General features: G+C 40.2%; 1 protein-coding gene across 2 annotated transcripts in view; it reads right to left on the bottom strand.

Annotated features, from left to right (window-relative positions):
- Positions 1–1,868: 1,868 nt before the first annotated feature.
- The window catches only part of SLC35F4 (solute carrier family 35 member F4), a gene marked incomplete at both ends in the record, with an annotated part of 166,294 nt that continues 145,740 nt past the window's right edge, over positions 1,869–22,422 (bottom strand). Inside the window, 6 exons of one of the 2 annotated variants that reach the window (XM_083378274.1) lie at positions 1,869–2,110; positions 3,100–3,189; positions 3,920–4,112; positions 6,520–6,645; positions 14,787–15,006; positions 18,857–19,154. In XM_083378274.1, coding sequence (XP_083234400.1) covers positions 1,869–2,110; positions 3,100–3,189; positions 3,920–4,112; positions 6,520–6,645; positions 14,787–15,006; positions 18,857–19,154 — 1,169 coding nt within the window. The remainder of the gene's footprint in view (positions 2,111–3,099; positions 3,190–3,919; positions 4,113–6,519; positions 6,646–14,786; positions 15,007–18,856; positions 19,155–22,422) is intronic. The other variant, XM_083378275.1, reaches the window with a different exon arrangement.

Here is a 22,422-nt window from a genome sequence, read left to right as displayed (position 1 = left end):
TATTTACAGATCTGAAGATGACCAGATTTGTTTTGATGTTTTTATTTCAAAATACCATTCTCCCGGCCTGTAAAATGTAGTTAACAAATTTATTGCCATTTCATTCTATGTTGTGCACAGTATTTTATGTATGTTTTATGGCTTAGAATGTGACATCCAAAAATGAAAGAACTGCCATGCTGGCTTTTTGAAACTGGAAACCTAGGTTACAAGAAATGTAGGTTTTAAGGACTCAAAATTCAAACAATTTCATTTTGGATGGCATGATAACTTAGAAAGCATGACACAAGCTTTCTGTATGCTGGTGTTGGGGTATGTCTGTGCATTGTGTCAAAATTGCAGTCTGAAATCTGGCTTTATAGCTTAATTGGTCACACAAACATCTGCTACTAACCATAATGACAAAACAAAAACCAAATGATATTGTTGTTGTTAGTTGTGAAGTCCTGTCCAACCCATCGCGACCCTATGGACAATGTTCCTCCAGGCCTTCCTCTCCTCTACCATCTTCTGGAGTCCATTTAAGCTCATGCCTACTGCTTCAGTGACTCCACCCAGCCACCTCATTCTCTGTCATCCCCTTCTTCTCTTGCCCTCAATCGTTCCCAGCATTAGGCTCTTCTCCAGTGAGTCCTTCCTTCTCATTAGGTGGCCAAAGTATTTGAGTTTCAACTTCAGGATCTGGCCTTCTAAAGAGCAGTCAGGGTTGATCTCCTCTAGGACTGACCGGTTTGATCGCCTTGCAGTCCAAGGAACTCGCAGGAGTCTTCTCCAGCACCAGAGTTCAAAGGCCTCAATTCTTTGGTGCTCAGCCTTTCTTATGGTCCAACTTTCACAGCCATACATTGCAACTGGGAAAACCATAGCCTTGACTATACGCACTTTTGTTGGCAGGGTGATGTCTCTGCCATAGTTTTCCTCCCCAGGAGCAAGCGTCTTTTAATTTCTTGGCTGCAGTCCCCATCTGCGGTGATTTTGGAGCCCAGGAAAATAAAATCTGTCACTACCTCCATTTCTTCCCCATCTATTTGCCAGGAATTGAGAGGGTTGGATGCCATGATCTTGGTTTTCTTAATGTTGAGTTTCAAGCCCACTTTTGCACTCTCCTTCTTCACCTGCATCAAGAGGCTCTTTAGTTCCTCTTCACTTTCTGCCATTAGAGTGGTATCATCTGCATATCTTAGGTTGTTGATATTTCTATTACAACATACATTTTGCAATTGACCCTCCCTGCAAGCACCTATGGCTAGTAATTGGGCAAAGCTGAAGTGTTTATAATTGTAGCAAAATGAAGCAACCAGAACTGGAAAAGCGAAGATTTGGATCTTGTACATTCCCAGCTCAGCCTTTCCCAACTTTACACCCATTTAGATCTGTTGTGATTGCATCTTCCAAAAATGCTGCAGGGGAATAGGCTGGATAAACCTGCTATGGCATCTGCACACACTACACACAACTCAGCACATGATATCCCAGAGGGAATTTTCATAGACTCGATGACTGAATCACCCGTGAATAAGCATAACAAAGCTACTGCCACCCATCAATATCTATCTGCCTAATTCTCATATTGAGTTGTGGCTTTGATTTAAGACATTTTTTCCTGCAAATTCTCCTATAAAGTACAAAAAACATTTTGTTTTGTTTTGATCTTTTTTTTAAAAAAGAAATTTATTGTGGTTATTTTCACCTACTGCTGGACAAGTGTACAAATGTAAACCATTTACATACCAATGTGTTGAGCATTAAATTTATAATCCATCCCTGGCTTTAACATTATTACTGTCCTTTTTAGTGTGAGTGAGAAAAAAGTTATTAAATCATATTCACAGAATATACATGGTCGTGCAATTAAGAAGTCACCAGCTCTAAGCTAGCGGTATAGACACCATCCCATTAGCTCTACTCCTGCTCCTGAAGTGAATGTTTGAATCAGCAATGTCTTCGGCATGCTCTTCACTTTTCTTCTCTTTTAAGTTGTTAATGAATCTCAGTGTAATTTCATCCCATTCCTCAGGAAGAAGCATTAGCAGGAACCCAAGGCAAATGAAGATGGTGGCTCCCAATCTGACGACACTAAAAATCACCTCACGTTTGAGGAGATCAACAGCTGCAGGGGAAAAAATGAAGAGAGACTGAATCAAACTATCCTTCCTCCATTTGTCAACTCAACTGTGGGGAAGGAAGACAAAAGGGGTGACCATTTGAATATTTTTTTCAGAATCTGGGTTCAAAAATTTCTAATCTAGTTATGTTATTGTTGGATGGTGTCCATCATTTTTGCAGGCCACCATCAATCAGAGGAAAAACATACAGCATGGCTGCCCTCCCTGAATGTAACAGTTTCCCCAAGAGTTGGAATTCAGCAGAAGAATCCTTGACTGACTTGTGGGTCCCTAATCCAGTTTGTTTAAACAACCCTTTTTATTCTCTCACGCTGAATCTGCAGTATAGGACACACTGATACCATCAATTTTGTTCACCTGATATCACAGCAATGATAGAATATGACAGGATGGAATATGGAGTGTCCACGAATTACTAGCTAGATAAAAGTTAGGATAAAAGTCTGCCTGTCTTACAGAAATCTCTTCTTCCCACCAGCTGATTTGGGGTGACCACTGTGGAACATTCCTGGGCATTCTGGCTTCTTGGAGCTCCAACTTATGAAGATCAGGAGGCAGCTAAATAGCTAAGTAGGCTATGGAAATCAGTTTGGCTAAGGAACAGGCAAAAACACCTCTCAGCCAGTTGACAAGACTCAGTTGTTACATCTTCCAAGAACTTTAGAGGCTAGTTAAAGCTTGGTTTCTGTCTCCACTAGAATTTGCATATGTTCTGAAGCGATGTATATCTAATTAAATCCATTCTCAGCATCTCTCAGAATGTTCTCTGCTTGTCCTGATTAATCTAGGTTCCTTTTGCACCGATGGCAACCCCTTCTCTGTGCTATTCCTTGGGGGGGGGGAGGAATTTATGAAGAATCTAGTGTTTCCTCTGAAGAAGTACTGGAGATCTATTCAAGCACTGCAGAAGAAACTAATAAATGCATTTATCAGCATACATTTAAAAAAACCCATTGCAATCCATCATTTGTACCTGCATTGCCAGGAACACTGAGTACTGTTCCAATAGATATTAAGATTGGATATGTAAGGACAACACCAACATTCACCAAAATGTTGAAAGCTATGAAAGAAAAAAGAAAAGGAGAAAGTAAAGACATCTTTTGCACAATCTCATTTAAATTCCAACAAACTTATACAAACCATCCTCTTTTTGTAATACCCAGCATTTGATCTTCAGGTATATATATGTACGTGTGTGTGTGTGTGTGTGTGTGTGTATGTGTGTGTTGTGTATTAAGAAACACTGAATTACAGTATATAATATACTACTGAATTTGTAACTTCTAAGTAAAAAAAGTGGCATTTTAGTACTAAACAGGAGAAATTGTTGACTGGAGGTGGTTGGTGCACTAACAGAGAAGGCACCCCACCTCTCTCCTCCAAACCCTTGTTTTTTAATTTGTTTTAATTTTTCTAATTTTCATCTCTCTCTCTCTCTCTCTCTCTCTCTCTCTCTCTCTCTCTCTCTCTCTCTCTGTGTGTGTGTGTGTGTGTGTGTGTGTGTGTGTAATGGCAGATGTTTGTCTTTTTTATTTTGCTATAAGCTGCTCAGAGGCTTCTTGAATCATGAGATGGGCAGTAAATAAATTTGATCACTAATGATGATGATGATCATCATCATCTCCTCTAAACTTCTCTCCTATTTGAAAAGAAATCCAGAAATGTATGTAGTTGCATTTAATGAAAAGGCCAGATTTTCTTATAAACTGGCAAAGAGTAAATTAAAATCATCCAAAGATTCTACTGCAAAAGAAGCACTGGGATACTGAAACATTTGCTCAGACACGTACCCAGCCAGAGACCTGCAATTCCACACAGAAAGCCCCACGGCACAGCTGAAAAAGGTGACCAGTATTCCACTTTTGTAAAGTACAAAATGATGGGAGTGATGGAAAGGAAAATCAAGTTGAAGAAGCCAAGGGTAGAGATGAAGTGAGCAGCTTCACCGAAGTTGGCAGTTCCAAGAAACATCTTAAACAAAACCTAAAAAGAAGAAAGGAGAACAATTGAGAATACCATGAGGTGTCTATGGAGATTCTCAGTCATCCAGGTCATAATTGTCCCAAAGGTGCTTTTTTCAAGAGGCAACTGGACTTTCTTCTTCTTCTTTGAAGATGTTTCACTTCTCATCCAAGAAGCTTCTTCAACAGAAATGCAGAAATGCTCTCAGTGAAACTATATGGCAGGGATCCATTGTTGCAAATTCTAGGTTCAGCTATCCATTTTGACTAAGACTTGGCCCTACACTTTCTCACTTGTTTCCATAACGATGATCACTGGATCTTAGGGGATTAAGAAAAGGGCTGTTTATTACACAATGGGAAGCCTCAAAGGGAAACCACATATCCCAATGCATTTTTTAAAAATCTTTCTTCAACAGAGGAAAAAATAAAAGGAGTGATACATGAATGGGTCACATAGTAAGATCCCATGTAGCAAAAAAAAAAAGTTTGTCAAAACACCTGCATACTCTGTAAGAAGATTGGACAATTTGTTCCATTCAGTTCTCAGAATTTGTAGCAGGAATGTACAATGCTACTACTGTATGTGAAACTCATTAATCTCATGCACACATGTGTTTAGGTTATGTCATACTGAAGTCCAGGGCTGACAGATCACTTGCCTGAGACAAAGACAAGATGAAAGTAATTGAATTACTTTTATCATCTCCAACCTGGTACCAAAGACTTTGCCAGCTTGGAGTTATTGAAGATGTAGTCCAATCCACCTTGAAAACCCAGAAAGGATCTGCTAAAGAATTATGTGACATGCACATAACAACTTCAAAACAATATTTTCTCCAACCACCTCAACTTGAAGTGAGTTGTTCTCATCATAACTGGTCATTGGAGTAATTAAATCTTTAGTATATTAATTAAATGTGCTTATATATAGCATCTAGTTTGGGCCTCAGGGATGGCAACAACCAAGAGTGTCTCTTATGCAGTTTATTAAGTTGGCAATGAGCCTACTGAAATGTGATCAAGAAATGCTGCTGTATTATTTATATCTACATCCTTCCCGTCTCTAAGAGGGCTGAAGGTTTGATTTTGTGTATTATCTTTACTGATATTGAGCACTCTGAGCTGTATTCAAAAGGGACACACATGCAGGATTTTGGCAACTGTTATTTATAGCTTGCTAATCTCAATGACTGCTTACTGCAGAGTGCTATTCATGAGCTGCCTCTGAAAAGCCTTCTGAATTTTCAAATGGTAATAAGATTGTGGCAGGACTATGGAGTCCTTGGTATTCTCTCAGCTTGGTCATTTGCGGATATTTCATTACCAGACTAGTACCTACTAGTAGTGCTTTTTTGGAAAAAGAAAAAGGTGCCGGAACTCACACATGTCATATAACCCACCTTGCCTACCCTACAAGGTTCCATCCAAAAAAGGTGCCGGAACTCCGTTCTGAGCGTTCTATGAGAAAAAAAGCCCTGCCTACTAGTGCTAAAAGGGAGTGGGGTTTGCTTTCTATTTATATACAGTAGCTTGTCCTGCCAGTGTTTATGGGTGTGTTGTTTTCTACTGGGTAGTTCTTTGATTAGGATATAGGATATATTTGCTTTCAATGAATTGATTGGGTATGCACTTTCTTTTTATTTACAGTTTTAAAATCCACGATAAATCAATTAGTATAACCTAGTAGAAAAGCAGTATGGAAATTAGTTGTCACTATTTAGGCCATGATCGTAAAACAGTGGGGGCTACATCATGAATTTTCATTTGGTGAAGGGCATTTTTCCCCCACTTCCTCTTAAGAGGGCAGTTTTAGAGTTTATAATTCAAGTTTTGTGTGTGCACTGGTTTGAAATGGCAGAAAACTATGATGTCAATTTTGGACAGTTATACCCTGAAATCAAATGAGTTTCTGAGGAGCACAAGAATGGAACTGACCTTCTACAGGCTGAGTTAACTCACCTTTATTTTAGAAGAAAGAGTTCTGATTTATACTAAAAATTAATTGGATAGATTAGTAAGACATAGAATTATTAAGAACTCCCAAGAACTCCTGGGGAATCTCAGCAGAGAGATCCCTCCTGAACACTCCCCCCTTTCATTGAAAATAGCATCCTTAGCTTTCAACATTTTCTTCTGCTTGTGTGTCACAGTTGAATGTCATAAAACACTGGCACATAAAATAAGAGGAAACTCATGATTGCTAATCTTGCTGCTGTGGAATAATGGAGATTTCATTAAGACTTGATAAAGGGAAGCCAAGCTGAATCCTTGGAGACCACCACATAATTATCTGGCTGTAACTTTCTTCCAGTGAACATTGCTCAGAATGTGAATTAAGCAACCATGAGCATTGTTTTAAACCCATCTTTGCTTTGTTTTTCTATGCATGCATTTAAAAAGGATTAAATGGTAAGAAAATGACCTACCTTATATAGCGCAGAGGTCGAGGCAGATCCAACTGCATAGGCAACCCCAATAATTGAATCGCCATGGAAACCATCTGCATAGGCCATCATAACAATTCCAGTGATGGCCATTATTGCGGCAACTATCTGTGCAATCCAAAAGGAAAGAGATGTAGAAGGACTTTATTATCTGGAAAGAACCATGATGAGATGAATGTTGTGTGTGAGAGATATTAAAATGACTTGGGGACATGGAATGAGAACATAGCACTATAACAGTCATACAGGTTATGTATCTCCCAGAGATACAGCAACCTTGTTCTCTTTTCTTGAAAATCGAAAGGATTATTTCTTAGATTACTTTAGACTGAAGCCCATTTCGGTAGAATTGCTTCAAGATCAGATTAGTTTGTTTCACAGGTTGACAGCCATAAAGTTTGCTTGGCCACTGTTGTGTAGTCAGAGAAATTATAGCTCTAGGGAGTAAGAGTCAAAAACATAAAGACAGGGTTCATTCATCAGCAAAAAACAACAGTGGAATAAACGTCCGCTCATTTCTCATGGTGAGTACGGGCAGACTGAAAAAAGTACCAAATGCCAATGGTTCCAATGGTACGTTAAATGAGTTTTCCCAATATTTTGGGTCAGTCTTTCTCAACCTTGGCAACTTTAGGATATATGGACTGCTGGCTGGGGAATTCTGGGACTTGAAGTCCACACATCTTAAAGCTGCTAAGGTTGAAAAACACTCCTAGAATTCTGAACAGGCAGAGCCATTATCTGTGTGGGCTGAGAATTCTGGGATGTCATCTGGTGAAATGTTCTGGTTGAGGAAGCATGCATGAAACCACAATTTAATAGTACTGTATATGAGTGACCAAACGTCAGCTAATTGTGCCACTGGAGATGTTACCAGTTGGATAATTAATATCTGCAAGCAAATAACTAAATTCAGAGAGCACCAAGGACTCCACAGCCAATTCTACTTCCCCAACCCAATGACTTTATATCACGCTGGGATCGTACAGCATACTAGAGGATGCTAAAATGAAGTTGGGTAGTTTGTATTGTATAGTAGTTCAGTATGTAATGAGGACCGAGTTACAATCTTAGCATGTTACGTGTTTCTTAGACATAGCATATTCTATGTGTTCTATTCACCCAGTTTTAGAATTCAATATATATCCTGTGAATTCTGTGAATTCACCCAAAGAGTGCTGACCTGTGAATCAGTGACCAGGGCTTCTGTGTCAATAATTCAAAGGCTCACACTCAATTAAACCCAATAGTGATGGCAATGATCTTTAAAACAAAACTTGGATAAGCTACTGCAGAGAGCTGAAATGGCAGCCTGTCCCTACTTCCCTTTACTGATCCCAGCTCCTGCTGCCTGACATCATTTCATTTCTCGCAGAAACCCACAGGGGGAAAAAATCATAAGAAAGGTTTTTTTAAAATCTCTAGAAAACCTCACTGCCACCTTTATCCTCTCTCCCTCCCTCCCTCTCCCTCCCTCTCTATTTTCTCCCAGTTTCTATTTTAGAAAGTTTTGCTGCATACTGCCTAATGCGATGCTTCTGTAATCTCAAAAGTAAGATTTTAATACCCCAATTTTGTGTCAGACAGTGATCATATCACCTAGGAAATGTTTGGGAATGCAGATATTAGAGCTGTTAGTGCTATTTACCTGCATTTTATCTATCAAACCTATCAAACACTCTTAAATCATTTTTCGACTTGACAAAAACCTTTGTATTTTATACAATACATCACATTTTGGAAATACTGAAGGATGTACGAAACAGCTTAAGAATTGGCAAGCAAATATTACTTTCAGTCTTCAAAAGAAAGATCTAGCTTTAGATACTTGCACACAAATGATCCTTATTACAGTAATACACCAGCGCTAAAATAATCTTTAAAACCCACTAAGTATTTTACCTCCCAGCACCAGTTATTAAAATTCATACTTCAAATTAGAATTTGCCTCTACTAATTAATTAACTGCAGGTTTTGTTGATCAATCCACTGATGAAACCAATTCAAGCTTGTCCAAGTTACTTTGCTCTTTAATGAACACTCCTATGAATTAGATGAAGGGGGTACGGAAATGTAAGGTTTGCACTATGAGCTGAAGGAATGTGTTTCATATGCAGAAGCAGGGCTTTTTTTGTCATAGAACGCTCAGAACGGAGTTCCGGCACCTTTTTTTTGATGGAACCTTGTAGGGTAGGCAAGGCGGGTTGTATGACATGTGTGAGTTCCGGCACCTTTTTCTTTTACAACAAAAGCAGTGTGCAGAAGGAACATATTTTCTTGAATTCTGATAAAGAATGATGGGACTGGAACAAAAGTAGATCCTTGTGTCTGTCTTTCTTCTCCCACAAGCGGGTTGCCCTCACAACAAAACACGGAATAGATTATGTTAATAATCCAAACCACAGAGTGTCACACCTAAAGGGCAAGTGAGAATGATGTAGCAAGTTCTTGAAAGCTGCTACATGTCAGGTGGGTTAAGAAATTGAACTAAAACAGGCAGAAATAACTCATTTCAGTGGAGCCCAACAATTTTAAGTTGTTGTTTCCAATTTAAAAATTCCTGCTGCTACTGTCACCATCCTGGTAAATTATGTGCCATGAATCTTGAAGCACTTTTGTGCCCTACAATTGCTTCACCTTTGGGGAATGCAAAGCATGTTACTTTCAATGTCAAGTTACACATTCTTGTGTAAGGATTTTGGGCTCAATGCTAGTTTATAATTCCCCACCTAGCTAGTTTCCAGATGGAGATCCACTGAACAGATAGGCAGGTTTATTTTGGAAAGTCCTCTGAGTACAACTGGTGGACACTTTCCTGTACATGGCAAATACTGCCCTTGGTTTATAATTCATTGTGATGTGCACTACACAAAACGGTAGTGGAGGCATGGGCTGTCTTCATATAGAAAATGACCTCTTCAGTTGCTTCTACATGTGAGGAAGTTGAGGGGGGACTTTCTCACTTTGAGAACGTGGATGCATTTATTTATTGGCCTTAGGAGTTGCTCCATTCACTAAAAAACATAGTAAAGTGTGTCCATAATACTTGTTTCCAAATGTAGGGCCTTTTTTGTTCATTGAATTGATACTTTGCACATACACACCTAAGCACCTCCCCCTTTTTTGTGCGTGCCTGAGTAATTGTTGACTTCTGTTAATTGCGGTTTTCTTGGCAAGATTTTTCGGAAGTGGTTTGCCGTTGTTGTCTCCTTGCTAGAACTGAGAAGAAGTATCTGGCCCAAAGTCTCCCACCTGGGTTCATGTGTCAGGTGAGGTTTGTAATAACTGTAGCCTTAACACTATGCCAAATTGTCTACCTTGTCTGTCCCTAACTGCCTAGAAATCAACAAATAGAAGTAATGTAGATACACATTCATTCATTCATTTATAAAGGTAAAGGTAAAGGTTCCCCCAAACATGCGTGCTAGTCTTTTCCAATTCTAGGGGCCGGTGCTCATCTCTGTTTCAAAGCCGAAGAGCCAGCGTTTGTCTGAGGACATCTCTGTGGTCATGTGGCCAGCTTGACTAGATGCTAAAGGCGCACGGAACGCTGTTACCTTCCCACCGTAGTGGTCCCTATTTTTCTACTTGCATTTTTACGTGCTTTCGAACTGCTAGGTTGGCAGAAGCTGGGACGAGTAACAGGCGCTCACTCTGCTATGCAGCACTCGGGATTCGACCCGCCAAACTGCTGATCTTCTGATCGACAAGCTCAGCGTCCTAACCTGCTGAGCCACCGTGTCCCTTTCATTCATTTATATCCCGCCTTTATTATTTTCACAAACAACTCAAGGTGGCAAACCTATCGAACACATCTTTCTCCTCCTATTTTCCCATAACAACAACTACCCTGTAGGTGAGTTGGGCTGACAAGAAAGCAATGTCCCGAGGTCACCCAGCTGGCTTTCATGGCTAAAATAGGACTTGAACTCACAGTCTCTTGTTTTCTAGCCTGGTGCCTTATCCACTAGATCAAACTGGCTCCCTTATTAATGATAAATAAAATAACGATGATTATAAGTCCAGTTTTGAACAATGTCCAAGAGAGATCAGCAGTACCATATGGATCTAATTGGGACTACTGTGTACTCAAATTGCTAAGCAGGAGCTTCGAGACGGGAGAAGTCTGAGAAAGTGAGTAGCTAACTTTAAGTGACTCAGCCTACCAGGAAGATCATAGGTAAAGGTAAAGGTTCCCCTGCACATGCGTGCTAGTCGTTTCCGACTCTAGGGGCCGGTGCTCATCTCTGTTTCAAAGCCGAAGAGCCAGCACTTGTCCGAGGATGTCTCCGTGGTCATGTGGCTGGCATGACTAGACACCAAAGGCGCATGGAATGCTGTTACCTTCCCACCGTAGTGGTCCCTATTTTTCTACTTGCATTTTTACATGCTTTCGAACTGCTAGATTGGCAGAAGCTGGGATGAGTAACAGGCGCTCACTCTGTTACGCGGCACTCAGGATTCGACCCGCCAAACTGCCGACCTTCTGATCAACAAGCTCAGCGTCCTAACCCACTGAGCCACCACATCTCTTAGGAAGATCATAGCTCAGAGCTTTTGCTTTGCATATGAAAAATCTTAGCTCAGCCCAGGTGTACCCAGATAAAATGGTAAAATCCAGTTAGCCCTGGGGATCCATTGATTAAATGCTAATCTTGTCAAGATTAGATTCTTAGTCTTTAAATGCCCGCCAATGCAAAAGGCCTTCTGTCGATTTGATCAGAGGCTGCCTCCCAAAAATAAATGGATTACTAGAAAATTATGTAATAGCCCAATCACAAACAAATTCTACTGATACCAACACACACAACAAATATTTGGAGAGGACTGATCCTGTTTCGTTTTAATCAATAGCCTCAATCAAAGATTTGCTTTGGCACTGATTTGGATATTGTTAGAATTTTTTCCCCATTCCACTGGCTATTATTACTTGATATGATTCAATTACTGAAAGAGTGCTAGAAAAAATTGGAGCTAAAGTGATGGTCCATGCAGACAAGATTAATACAATTGGCAACCGCCGCTTTGTATTCAGATACTGAAAGTAAAGATGCCCTGAACCTAAATTCATCTCCACCAAAATGGTTTCCAACTGATTTCCCAGTCTAGAAAATAGCTCTGGAATTCCCATGTAATAAAGAGGGCCAGCCTGCCTTAGCTTTTGAGATCAATGAAAAGTGACTAACTGCTGACTTTTAATATGTATTATGGTGCTTAAAGAGAATGTTGGATAGGACTCCCCAAAAGTGGACATTATATTTGCCTTACGTACAGTCACTCACGCCCTTGTGACCTCTCGTCTGGACTACTGCAACGCTCTCTACATGGGGCTACCCTTGAAGACCACTAGGAGGCTACAACTGGTACAGAATGCAGCCGTGAGAGTTGTGTTGGGAGTTTCCCGACACTCCCATGTTACACCTCTGCTCCGCAAGCTGCATTGGCTTCCAGTTGTCTTCCGGGTGAGATTCAAGGTGTTGGTAATGACCTACAAAGCCCTACATGGCATGGGTCCGGAATACCTTGGGGAGCACCTGCGGCCGGCGTCAACTTCCCTCCACCCAGTACGCTCCCACAGAGAGGGCCTCCTCAAGGTGCCACCGGTCAAAGAATGTCGACTGGTGGCCCCCAGGGGGAGGACGTTCTCTGTGGGCGCGCCGGATTTATGGAACCATCTTCCGGTTGAGCTCCGGATGGCGCCTGACCTCCGCTCCTTCCGGTGCGATCTCAAAACCTACCTTTTCGTACAAGCTGGCCTGGCCTGATGGGATGGGATTGGGTTTTATTAATCTTTTTAAATCTATTTTAATGTGTTATTCATGGGCATTTGTTTAATCGTTTTTAATTTTTGTATCTTGTTTTTTTAATATGTATTGCCCTGTTCACCACCCTGAGTCCTTCGGGAGAAGGGCGGTATACAAATAAAATTAATAATAATAATAATAATATTTTCATTCTATACTTGGGAAAGCAAGAAAATGATCCACTTATAGGACTGCAACTACAATTATATCTGGCAGATTTAAAAGACAGTCTTTTCTCAATGAAATATGAGCCCTGCCACCCAAGGCCTTCCCGATATCAGTAAGCATTTATAGTAATGTAATTCTTGATTTGGCTTGCAAATATTACTTCATTTAGTTGTTTTATCTTAGAAAGCGACTTACATGCCCATCTTCCCACCCAAAACATTCCACTCACCAACATTAATTTCTCCTCAGCCCTTTCAGCCAAGTCTTCTTTAAAATGCACCTTTATTTTAATTTCTACTGGAGAATACAGCTGAAGAGAATTTGCAGAGGGAAAGTGGTTTTCTTTCAAGTGCACTTAGTGGAGAAGAGACTAGTCTTTCCCTCTCACCCATCCTGACATTCTTAATATAGTAACCTTGAGTACCAATTTCATTATTTATAATGCTCTTGTTTGCCAGTTAAAGATAGAAAGGTCCTTCTCACTAGAAAGAGCCAGTTTTATCTAGTGGTTAAGGCAACAGGCTAGAAACCAGGAGACTGTGAGTTCTAGTTCCACCTTAGGCATGAAAGCCAGCTGGGTGACTTTGGGCCAGTCACTCTCAGGCCAACCCACCTCACAAAGCTTTTGCGGTGGGGGAAATAAGTGGAGCAAGGAATAGTAGGTATGTTCAGAGCCATTAGTTAGTTATATAAAAAAATCTTTTAAAAGGAGAACTTAGTTTAAAATTCCAACTATTTCTCCAGACTGTGGTGAGCCAGCTACCTAAATTCTGTCACACAGTGTTAGAAACCAAAATGGACTTTATAAGTATATGGACTTTATATATATAGTAAGGGCTATAGGCCACATGATCAGGAAGATTTTAATGTGTTTGAGCAACATGGTGGAACTAAGGTAACATACGACCGACAATCTTTGCTGGCCTGGCGAGTTTCTAGTTGTTTTGGAACTGCTGGTGAGACCGTTAAAAGTCGTTGGTGCTGTTTGAATTTGTTCTACCAGCAGCAAGATCTGACTGCTGGCCTAGTGATGGATTGTATTGCAAATCAGGGCTGTTTCCAGAGGAGGCAGAGGAGGAGAGGACCTGGAGCTTATGGAGCGAAGGAAATGGATGAGGCTGTCGGCAGGCCCAGAGGAAGAGAGAGAGGCTTTTGGAGGAGTTGGTGGCGGCGGCAGCAGCGTGCTCCAGGGGCGAAAAGAAGCAAGGCCTCTTTAAGGAAAAGGTGGAAGAGTCGGGATCAGAAAAAGGAAAGAATACAAGCTAACTTGAGGGCTAATCCACATGGAGCCCCATATCCATCTGTCCTGTTTGCCATCGTTCACTCCCTAGAGACTAAAATGGACAATGTGAAATTTGAGCGGGCCCCGAATAAGGAGTATGTATTGGAAGTGGTGACCCTTTGAGAGCTGTATGCAACAAAATTTCATTTTGATGTATGCCGATTGGTGTACATTCAAAGTGACAATAAAGTTATCATTATCATAAACAAAGAAAAGAATATGCTGCCATTCTTAATCACTTTCATTCAATTCAATGAAACTAAATAAGCAGACTGACATCTGGGATGCAGATGAAAGAGGCCAAAGTTTGCCTTTTCTCTGAGATTAGAAGCAAAGAACTAATCTATTTCCCACCAGAACCGTATTGCAAATCCACTCTTTTCTTTGTTTCAGATGAGTGAATGGGATTGCTGCTCTTACGGGAAAAGTAAAGCGCTGTGTTTGGGTATGCAAACTGAAAATTTGTTTCTAAATTTGGAGCATAATTAAAAATAATAAAATTAAGCACTGTTATTCTACATCCTCCTATTATATTGGCAAATAATAAGAATATGAGATTATACGAGTCTTAATGTTTCCCGTCATTCTTCTATAATAATGTCTCCCACATGCATTCCAAAGTAAGACACTGTATGGAATTATGCATTAATTCTTAATGGATTAATTGCTTGTGGCTGTTTTTCACTATCACCATCTGAGGGCAGCGTTCAAGAGAACAGAGAACTGAAAAACAGTCATATATGATATGGTAACCTCATAGTGCCATTGCTGGACATGAACTCAGAGAACCTGGTAGCCACTTCCAAATTCTTCATTGCCCGGAACCATTTCTGCTAATCCAATAATCCCCTCCCATTTGTAGTACTCACTGGACACTTAACAAAATATGGATACACCTGACATGCGTTCTTTGGAGCGTAATAGTTCTCCTAGAACTCCAAAGTAAATTATGGGCAATGGAAACCATCATTAACAAAAGCTGTCTAGGCCATTACCCTGACACCCATGAACCTGTCTTTCAGGACAATCCAGGAGAGCAGGAAGACAAAGGCTTTGTTACAACAGAACAGGGCCGAGACGTCTGTGGCGGTCAGCTTCTTCAGAGCCAGCAGGTACAGGTAGTTAGTCAAAGTCCACAAAATAGAAAAGGGGGCGGTTCTTTTAAGAAAGAGCTTCAGCGTCAGACCATCCTCACCAAAGATGCGACTACATTCCCTAGAAAAATAAAAAGAATCCTCATTAAGGGGATACAAGTCTCCTCCCAATTTTGCACTTTCACAGCAGCATAACTTTTAGTTTTTAATCTTGCTCTTCAGCCATGCTTCAGAATGGCTGACCAATTATTTTAAATCACGATATGCTCACATGCTTTAATAGGATGGCAGGCAGATGGTGCTAAGTCGTAGACTCTACTCAGTCAGAACTTAAAATAGTAAGGATTTTTGCCTGCAAAGGTTTAGAACTAGATTAATTTCCAGAGTCTGAACTGAAAGGGCAAAAGTATTTATGTATAGAATGTGGTAAAAGTGTTTCCAACTAGGATCTATAAGTACTACATCAATCATTATTTACTTTTAGCCAGCATTTTGCTTGCAATTGTGATCTAAGTGAAAGAAATTGATTCAAGAGGTGGTATTAATGGAATTTAAAATATAGTTATCTGAATAATAACAATCCACATCTAAAGTTGACATTTGATGTACAGGTTTTCAAATGTGAGAGAAGGGTCATGTATTGTCAGAAGTCAGTTAGGCTTACTCCCTAGAAATATTTTTAGGTTTGCAATTTCATGGATTTTCTTTTAATCTGAATTGACTTATTTGACTTGGGACCATAGTATTTCAATGTGGGAGAATGGAAAAGTAAATAGAATACAGGTAGTCCTCGACTTACAACTGTTTGTTTGGCGACTGATTTATAATGGCATTGAAAAATGTGACTTATGACTGTTTCAGCCTCCCCATATTTTGACTGTTGCAGCTGCCAAAAAAGCCAATGCAGTCCTAGGCTGCATTAACAGAGGGAAATAATCAAGATCATGTGAAGTTAATACCACTTTACAGTGCCTTGGTAAGGCCACACTTGGAATACTGAATCCAGTTTCAGTCACCACAATGTAAAAAAGATGTTGAGACTCTAGAAAGAGTAGAGAGAAGAGCATCAAAGATGATTAGGGGACTGGAGGCTAAAACATATAAGGAACGATTGCTGGAATTGGTTATGTCTAGTTTAATGAAGAGAAGGACGGCTGACATGATAGCAGTGTTCCAATATGTCAAGGGCTGCCACAAAGAAGAGGGAGTCAAGCTATTCTCCAAAGCACCTGAAGCAGGACAAGAAGCAACGGATAGAAACTAACGAAGGAGAGAAGCAACCTAGAACTAAGGAGAAATTTTCTGACAGAACAATCAATCAGTGGAACAACTTGCTTCCAGAAGTGGTGAATGCTCCAACACTGGAAGTTTTTAAGAAGAGACTGGCCAGCCATTTGTCTGAAATGGTATAGGGTTTCCTGCCTGAGCAGGGGATTGGACTAGATGATCTCCAAGGTCCCTTCCAACTTCTTCTTCTTCTTCTTCTTCTTCTTCTTCTTCTTCTTCTTCTTCTTCTTCTTCTTCTTCTTCTTCTTCTTCTTCTTCTTCTTCTTATTCTTCTTCTTCTTATTATTATTATTATTATTATTATTATTATTATTATTATTATTATTATTATTATTATTACTACTACTACTACTACTTCTACTACTACTACTACTACTACTACTACTTTCACATGACAAAAATTCGGGCACTTTGCAATTGGCATGTATTTACAACTGCTGCAGCATCCCAGGGTCTTGTGATCACCGTTTGCAATCTTTCCAGCTGACTTCCAACAAGCAAAGTCAATGGAGGAAGCTGGATTCACTTAACGACTGCAGTGATTTGTTTAACAACCATGGCAAAAATGGACATAAAATCAGGTGTGACTCACTTAACCATCTTGCTTAGCAATGGAAATTCTGGCCCCAATTCTGGTCCTAAATCGACTACCTGTATTGTTGGTTTTCCTGCCATTTGTCCTCCCAAACATACATATTGTTCTGATATTCTGAAAAGAAGGCTGGGAAACTGACTTGAGAAAATGCTGGGCTGAAGAAATAAACAGAGCTGAAAGTCAGAGCTGAAGAAGCTTCGTGGATGAGAAGCGAAACGTCTTCAAAGAAAAACAAGGAAGTCCAGTTGCATTGTGGAAAAAAGAAAACTTTGGGAAAACCATGACCTGGATGAGAGAATCTCCATAGACATAAAGAAATAAGCACCTACACAGAAACCTTTCCAAGAGGAAGAAAGGGAAGAGGACAGTTTGGCTAGTCTTGAAGTGTTGAGCAAGAGAGAAATGAGCAGGTAAACAAAGATGGATTTTGGTCACTTTGGCTTTTAAAGGTTTGCCTATTCAACAGTGACCCAAGGCATAACCATTGGCTGTGCCAGCAGGGCCTGGGAGAAGACTGATAAGAAAATAGACATCATGGAATCCTATCCAGATGGGGTAGAGATTGCATTCCAGCCTATCAGGAATGAAGTGGAAATCATATGACATAGGATCTTGCTCAAGGGAAACATCTAGGACTAAGATTCTCGACCTTGCCAACCTAAAGATCTCTGGGCTTCCTCCCAAAATTTGCTGGCTGAGGAATTATGGGAGTTGAAGTCTATACATCTTCAGGTTGCCAAGGTTGAGAAGCATTAATCTAGGATAACATCTTGCTAGTTTGAGAATTTGTCATTCAATTTGCCACTCAAGATACAGCTGTTGGTGATAATTTGCTCTGAATGGAAAAAAAACAACCCCAAACAGCAAGCAATTGATCCCTCTTAGCTGATTCCCTACTTAATCCTAGTTAAAATATTTCATGGAATTTATGGTTACTTGTAAAAAGTAAAATTCGACACTACTTAGTATTAAGTAGCTACAATCCTTCAAAGTACCTGATGAGGAATTATCTCTCTGTCATCTGCTACTTTTATACAAGAACACCAGTCCCTGGACTAGACACATTCTGCATGCAAGTGCCGTATATAAATAAAATTATTATTATTATTATTATTATTATTATTATTATTATTATTATTATTATTATTATTATTATTATTATTATTATTATTATTATTATTATCACTGAACAATGATTCCCCTCTTCCTTCAGAGGTTTAGTTTCCAGATGCCAGAATAACAAAAAGGCTAAAACTTGCAATCTGTCAGACCTGCCACAACTTAAATCTCTAAATAGAAATGATCCTTGGCTCCATTTGTTGAGAAAGATATAGTTTATTAGAAATCAAGTATATTGCAGTATTGCAAAGCCAGAACTGAGAATTGCGTATCCAAATCCCTAAGTTCTACTTTTCCCTCCCTTAACTATCTCTCACTGACCACCCAGTGTAACCAATCAGGTTCAGGCAAGATGTTTTCATTACGGTCAGTCCAAGTGCATTTTGGTATGCAGTTCTCTCCTTCTTCCAGCTGGGTGACCTTGAGGCAGTGTCTCAAGGAGATACAGCACTTACTTTCATTTCCCCAAGCCTTCCCTCCTTCATTCCCCCTCCCCACAGTTCATGACAGTTTTCGCCACATAGCAGCAAAGCAGAAGCAAGCATAAGGTGGCAGCTGACATAGTCTCTAATGTAATGCAAAAAATTTTTTTTCCAAAAAAGTAATAATTGTGTGGATTCATCAAATAATGTAAAACAACTAATCATCTAAATTTTGGACTTTCTTTTGGCTTTTTATTCCATTTTTTGTAACATTTAATTTCATGAAAAGTTCTGGAAAACTCAGTCAGACATGTATTGGGATTTTTAAAACGCGTTCTAAAAAAAAAGTAAAAGGGAGGATAATTCATTAGATATATACAAGAAAGAAAAAATGAGAATGCTTTTTGAAGAACTGTTCTTTGAACAAGTTGACATGGCTACAAACCCTTTTTCAAACTTTTTTTTTCTTGAATGAAGAAAAGATGTCAAAGTCTTTTAAGCGACAAGACTGAAGTCTAACCAAATAGGAAAGACCGCTAGAAACCTACCTGAATTTTTTGATTGGAGATTGCTTTTCCTGGGCGGTTGCAAGATGTCCAGAGTAATAAATGGGGAAAAACATAATATTCCAATTTGTAGAAAACCAAGTCATGAAAAATGGATAATCAAAGTTCTTGTATGTGATTTTGACAATCTGTGTTGTTCCAATCCAAGAGGATGAGACTGACAGAATAATTAGAAATCCCCAGACGATCTTGAGAAATGTAGATGTACAAGACTCACAACGGGTCTGTGGGTGGCTCTCCTGGCTGCTGTTTTCAGTTTTAGTTTGTGTCTCTTCTTCTCCTGCAAACAGAGGCAATTATTATTATTATTATTATTATTATTATTATTATTATTATTATTATTATTATTATTATTATTATTATTATTAATTTTATTTGTATACCGCCCTTCTCCCAAGGGACTCAGGGCAGTGAACAGGGCAATACATGTTAAAAAGACAGAATACAAAAATTAAAAAAGATTAAACAAGTGCCCAGAACTCTTAGATAGATTAAAATGCAAAAGTAATAAAAACCCAACCCCCTCCCATCAGGCCAGGCCAGCTTGTTCAAAAAGATACGTCTTCAGATTGCGCCGGAAGGAGCGAAGGTCGGGCGCCATCCGGAGCTCAACCGGAAGACGGTTCCATAAATCCAGCGTGCCCACAGAGAACGCCCTCCCCCTGGGGGCCACCAGTCGGCATTCTTTGACCGGTGGCACCCTGAGGAGACCCTCTCTGTGGGAGCGTATTGGGTGGAGGGAAGTTGATGCTGGCCACAGGTGCTCCCCAAGGTATTCCGGACCCATGCCATGTAGGGCTTTGTAGGTCAATACCAGCACCTTGAACCTCACCCGGAAGACAACTGGGAGCCAATGCAGCTCGCGGAGCAGAGGTGTAACATGGGAGTATCGGGAGATAATTAAAGAAATGAAGGCTAGGTTGGAGACCAATGCATTGTCCTGGTTAATGAAAAAGGAAGAATCACAAGAAACCATAACTTTTCAAAGTACTGTTAACCTCCAGACAAAAATGCATTGTTCCTGTTGCCCCCCCAAAAAAGACTTCTGCTGGTATGACTTTTGGGAGCTTCTGTTTCAGCACAACTGGAAAATGCCATGATGGGAAATGCTAGTAGCCAAGAAGATTTCAAGAAGAGAAGGAATTAAGTGCCCCTGTAAATGTTGGTAGACTAGAAGAACATCCTATTAGAGTGATGAGATTTTCATATCACTAGTATCTGAGCAGGTTTTCTGTATTATGCACTGTCAGAAAAGAGGAACAAAATTAATGTAAATTTTTCTTGGGTTCGAGGGGAGAACTACAAACCCTGAACGCATCTTTTCAACATCAAAGTTTGCAGCAACTATTTCTCTTCTCTGCTCCCATCTATGATGCCAATTCTCATATTTAGTGGGCCCTTAAATAAGACCCCTATGCTGATGTCCATCTTTCCTGAATAAGAGGTGTGGTTAGAACACAATATTGCAGGCTAATTCTGCCGACTGCCATCAATTCTCACCACCTCAATGTTGACTCCACCTTCCAGTCTTCTGAGGGGGGGGTGTAAGATGAGGAACCAGATTGTTGGGGGCAATATGCTGACTCTGTAAATCACCTGGAGTAAAGCAGTATGAAGCGGTATATAAGTCTAAGTCCTGTTGGTATTACTATAAACATAAACTTGCCATAATCAGCATCTCACATTGGGTTGCCTTTTCAATAATATTCTTCCTTACAATCGCAAAAAGGATAACTTCTTTGCTTCTACTTTGCATGACAAGTAGAAGTAAAGAAGGGAGTAGCAAAGCAAGGAGAAAGGTCAGTAACTGCTGAGGTTATTCAGATTTTTAAGAAGTTATAGTAGGACAGCTTCAGCTTCAGATGGGTTGGAAGTGGCTACGCTAGCTGTGAATGCTAAAAGTTGGAATTCCAATACTTCTAGAGGATGCCAGGCTGAGGATTTCATTTTCATTTCATTTCATTTTATTAAATTTATATGCCGCCCTTCTCACTGAGGACTCAGGGCGGCTCACAACAATAAAAATTAAAAAAAACATAGAGTAAAAAATCTAAAAGAGAATTAAACAATAAATACAAAATTACTAAACAATTTAACCCAGTAAAAGCCTAATTAAAAATCGTAGTCAGTCCAGGCCCGCTTGTTGGAACAACCACATCTTCAGGTCACAGCGGAAGGACTGAAGGTCAAGGGCCGTCCGCAGCTCCGGAGGCAGTTCATTCCAGAGGGTCGGCGCACCCACAGAGAAGGCTCTCCCCCTGGGGGTCGCCAGCCGGCATTGCCTGGCCGACAGAACCCTGAGGAGGCCGACTCTGGGAGCGAACCGGGCAATGGGAGGTTGACAATGGCAGCAGGTGGTCTCACAAGTACCCCGGGCCTAAGCCTAAGCCCGGGGTACTGGCTATCTTATATACTTAACTAAAAAAATGTGCAGAGGACATCAACTGCAGCAAAATAACAGAATTAGAAAAATAGAATTTCTATTGCAAAAGATGTAAGATCACAGCTGGCCCTATCATAAAGTACAACAAAGCAAATGCTTCTGGTGAGGGACCAGGACGAGAAGCAAAGTGGGCCACGGTCCCATTGGTTGATCTTGCAATCACTGCCCAAAACAGCCATTTCTCTTGGATGGTTGACTTCCCAGTCGGATATCCAGTATCTGTTGCTCTGAAGAGATTCTCAAAGTAGAGAATTATGAATGGGTAGCATTTTCCTGCACAAGAAGTGCTACCCACCAACATCAGGTGATGCCACCTCAGATAAATGTATATGGTTAAGAAGACCAGATGGCAGGGATATGCTAGAGGGGGAATACATGGGACACAATGAGTTAGATCTTTCCACTCTGATGTAAAAGCCATTTTCCCACTGCAGATAATCAACTGTAGCCTTGGAAACTTTAATGACCAGTATAATTTATAAAGTGGAGGAGCTGCTCATTTCTTGCACGTTGAGATCTACCTGCAAAGGTATCACCTGAACAGGGCTTAGATCTCCTGGAAATCCACTATACTATTACTACTACAACTGTGACAACCTTTCTGTGAAAAGTGTACAACTAATAAACTCTTACTGAAACCCAAAAGTATTATTCTTCGAACAAATTAATTAGGAAAAAATCAACTACTATTATGGTCTATAAAAGGAATTTTGTATCTTTATACCTCATATAAACAGTAGGAAATAGCAATCCTGTTAGATCCAGCAGGAGAGGCATGCTCTAGATCCCATCTGCAAGAGGGACAGCATTGGCAGGACCCAGGAGGAGGGCCCTTTCTGCTCTGGCACCTGCCCTTTGGTACCTCACCCTCTCCAACATCAGAGTTGCCCCAACCCTGGCCTTCTCCAACTCATTAAAAACTTGGCTTTGTCATAAGCTTAGGACTCTGTTGATGTGGTGAGCCCATTTCTTGGCTATATTGAATGTGACATGCCGAGAGTGTTCTTGGCTGCTATTTTTATGTTATTTGTGTTTTTATTCTGGTTTTGTCCTCTCAGCTGCCCAGAATCATGCATTATGAGATGGGCAGCCATATGCAATTACT

Source organism: Vipera ursinii (genome assembly GCF_947247035.1).
Source record: "Vipera ursinii genome assembly, chromosome: 1".
NCBI lineage: Eukaryota > Metazoa > Chordata > Lepidosauria > Squamata > Viperidae > Vipera > Vipera ursinii.
The sequence above is the reverse complement of the archived record's forward strand: the minus strand, read 5'-3'. Positions and strand labels throughout refer to the sequence as shown.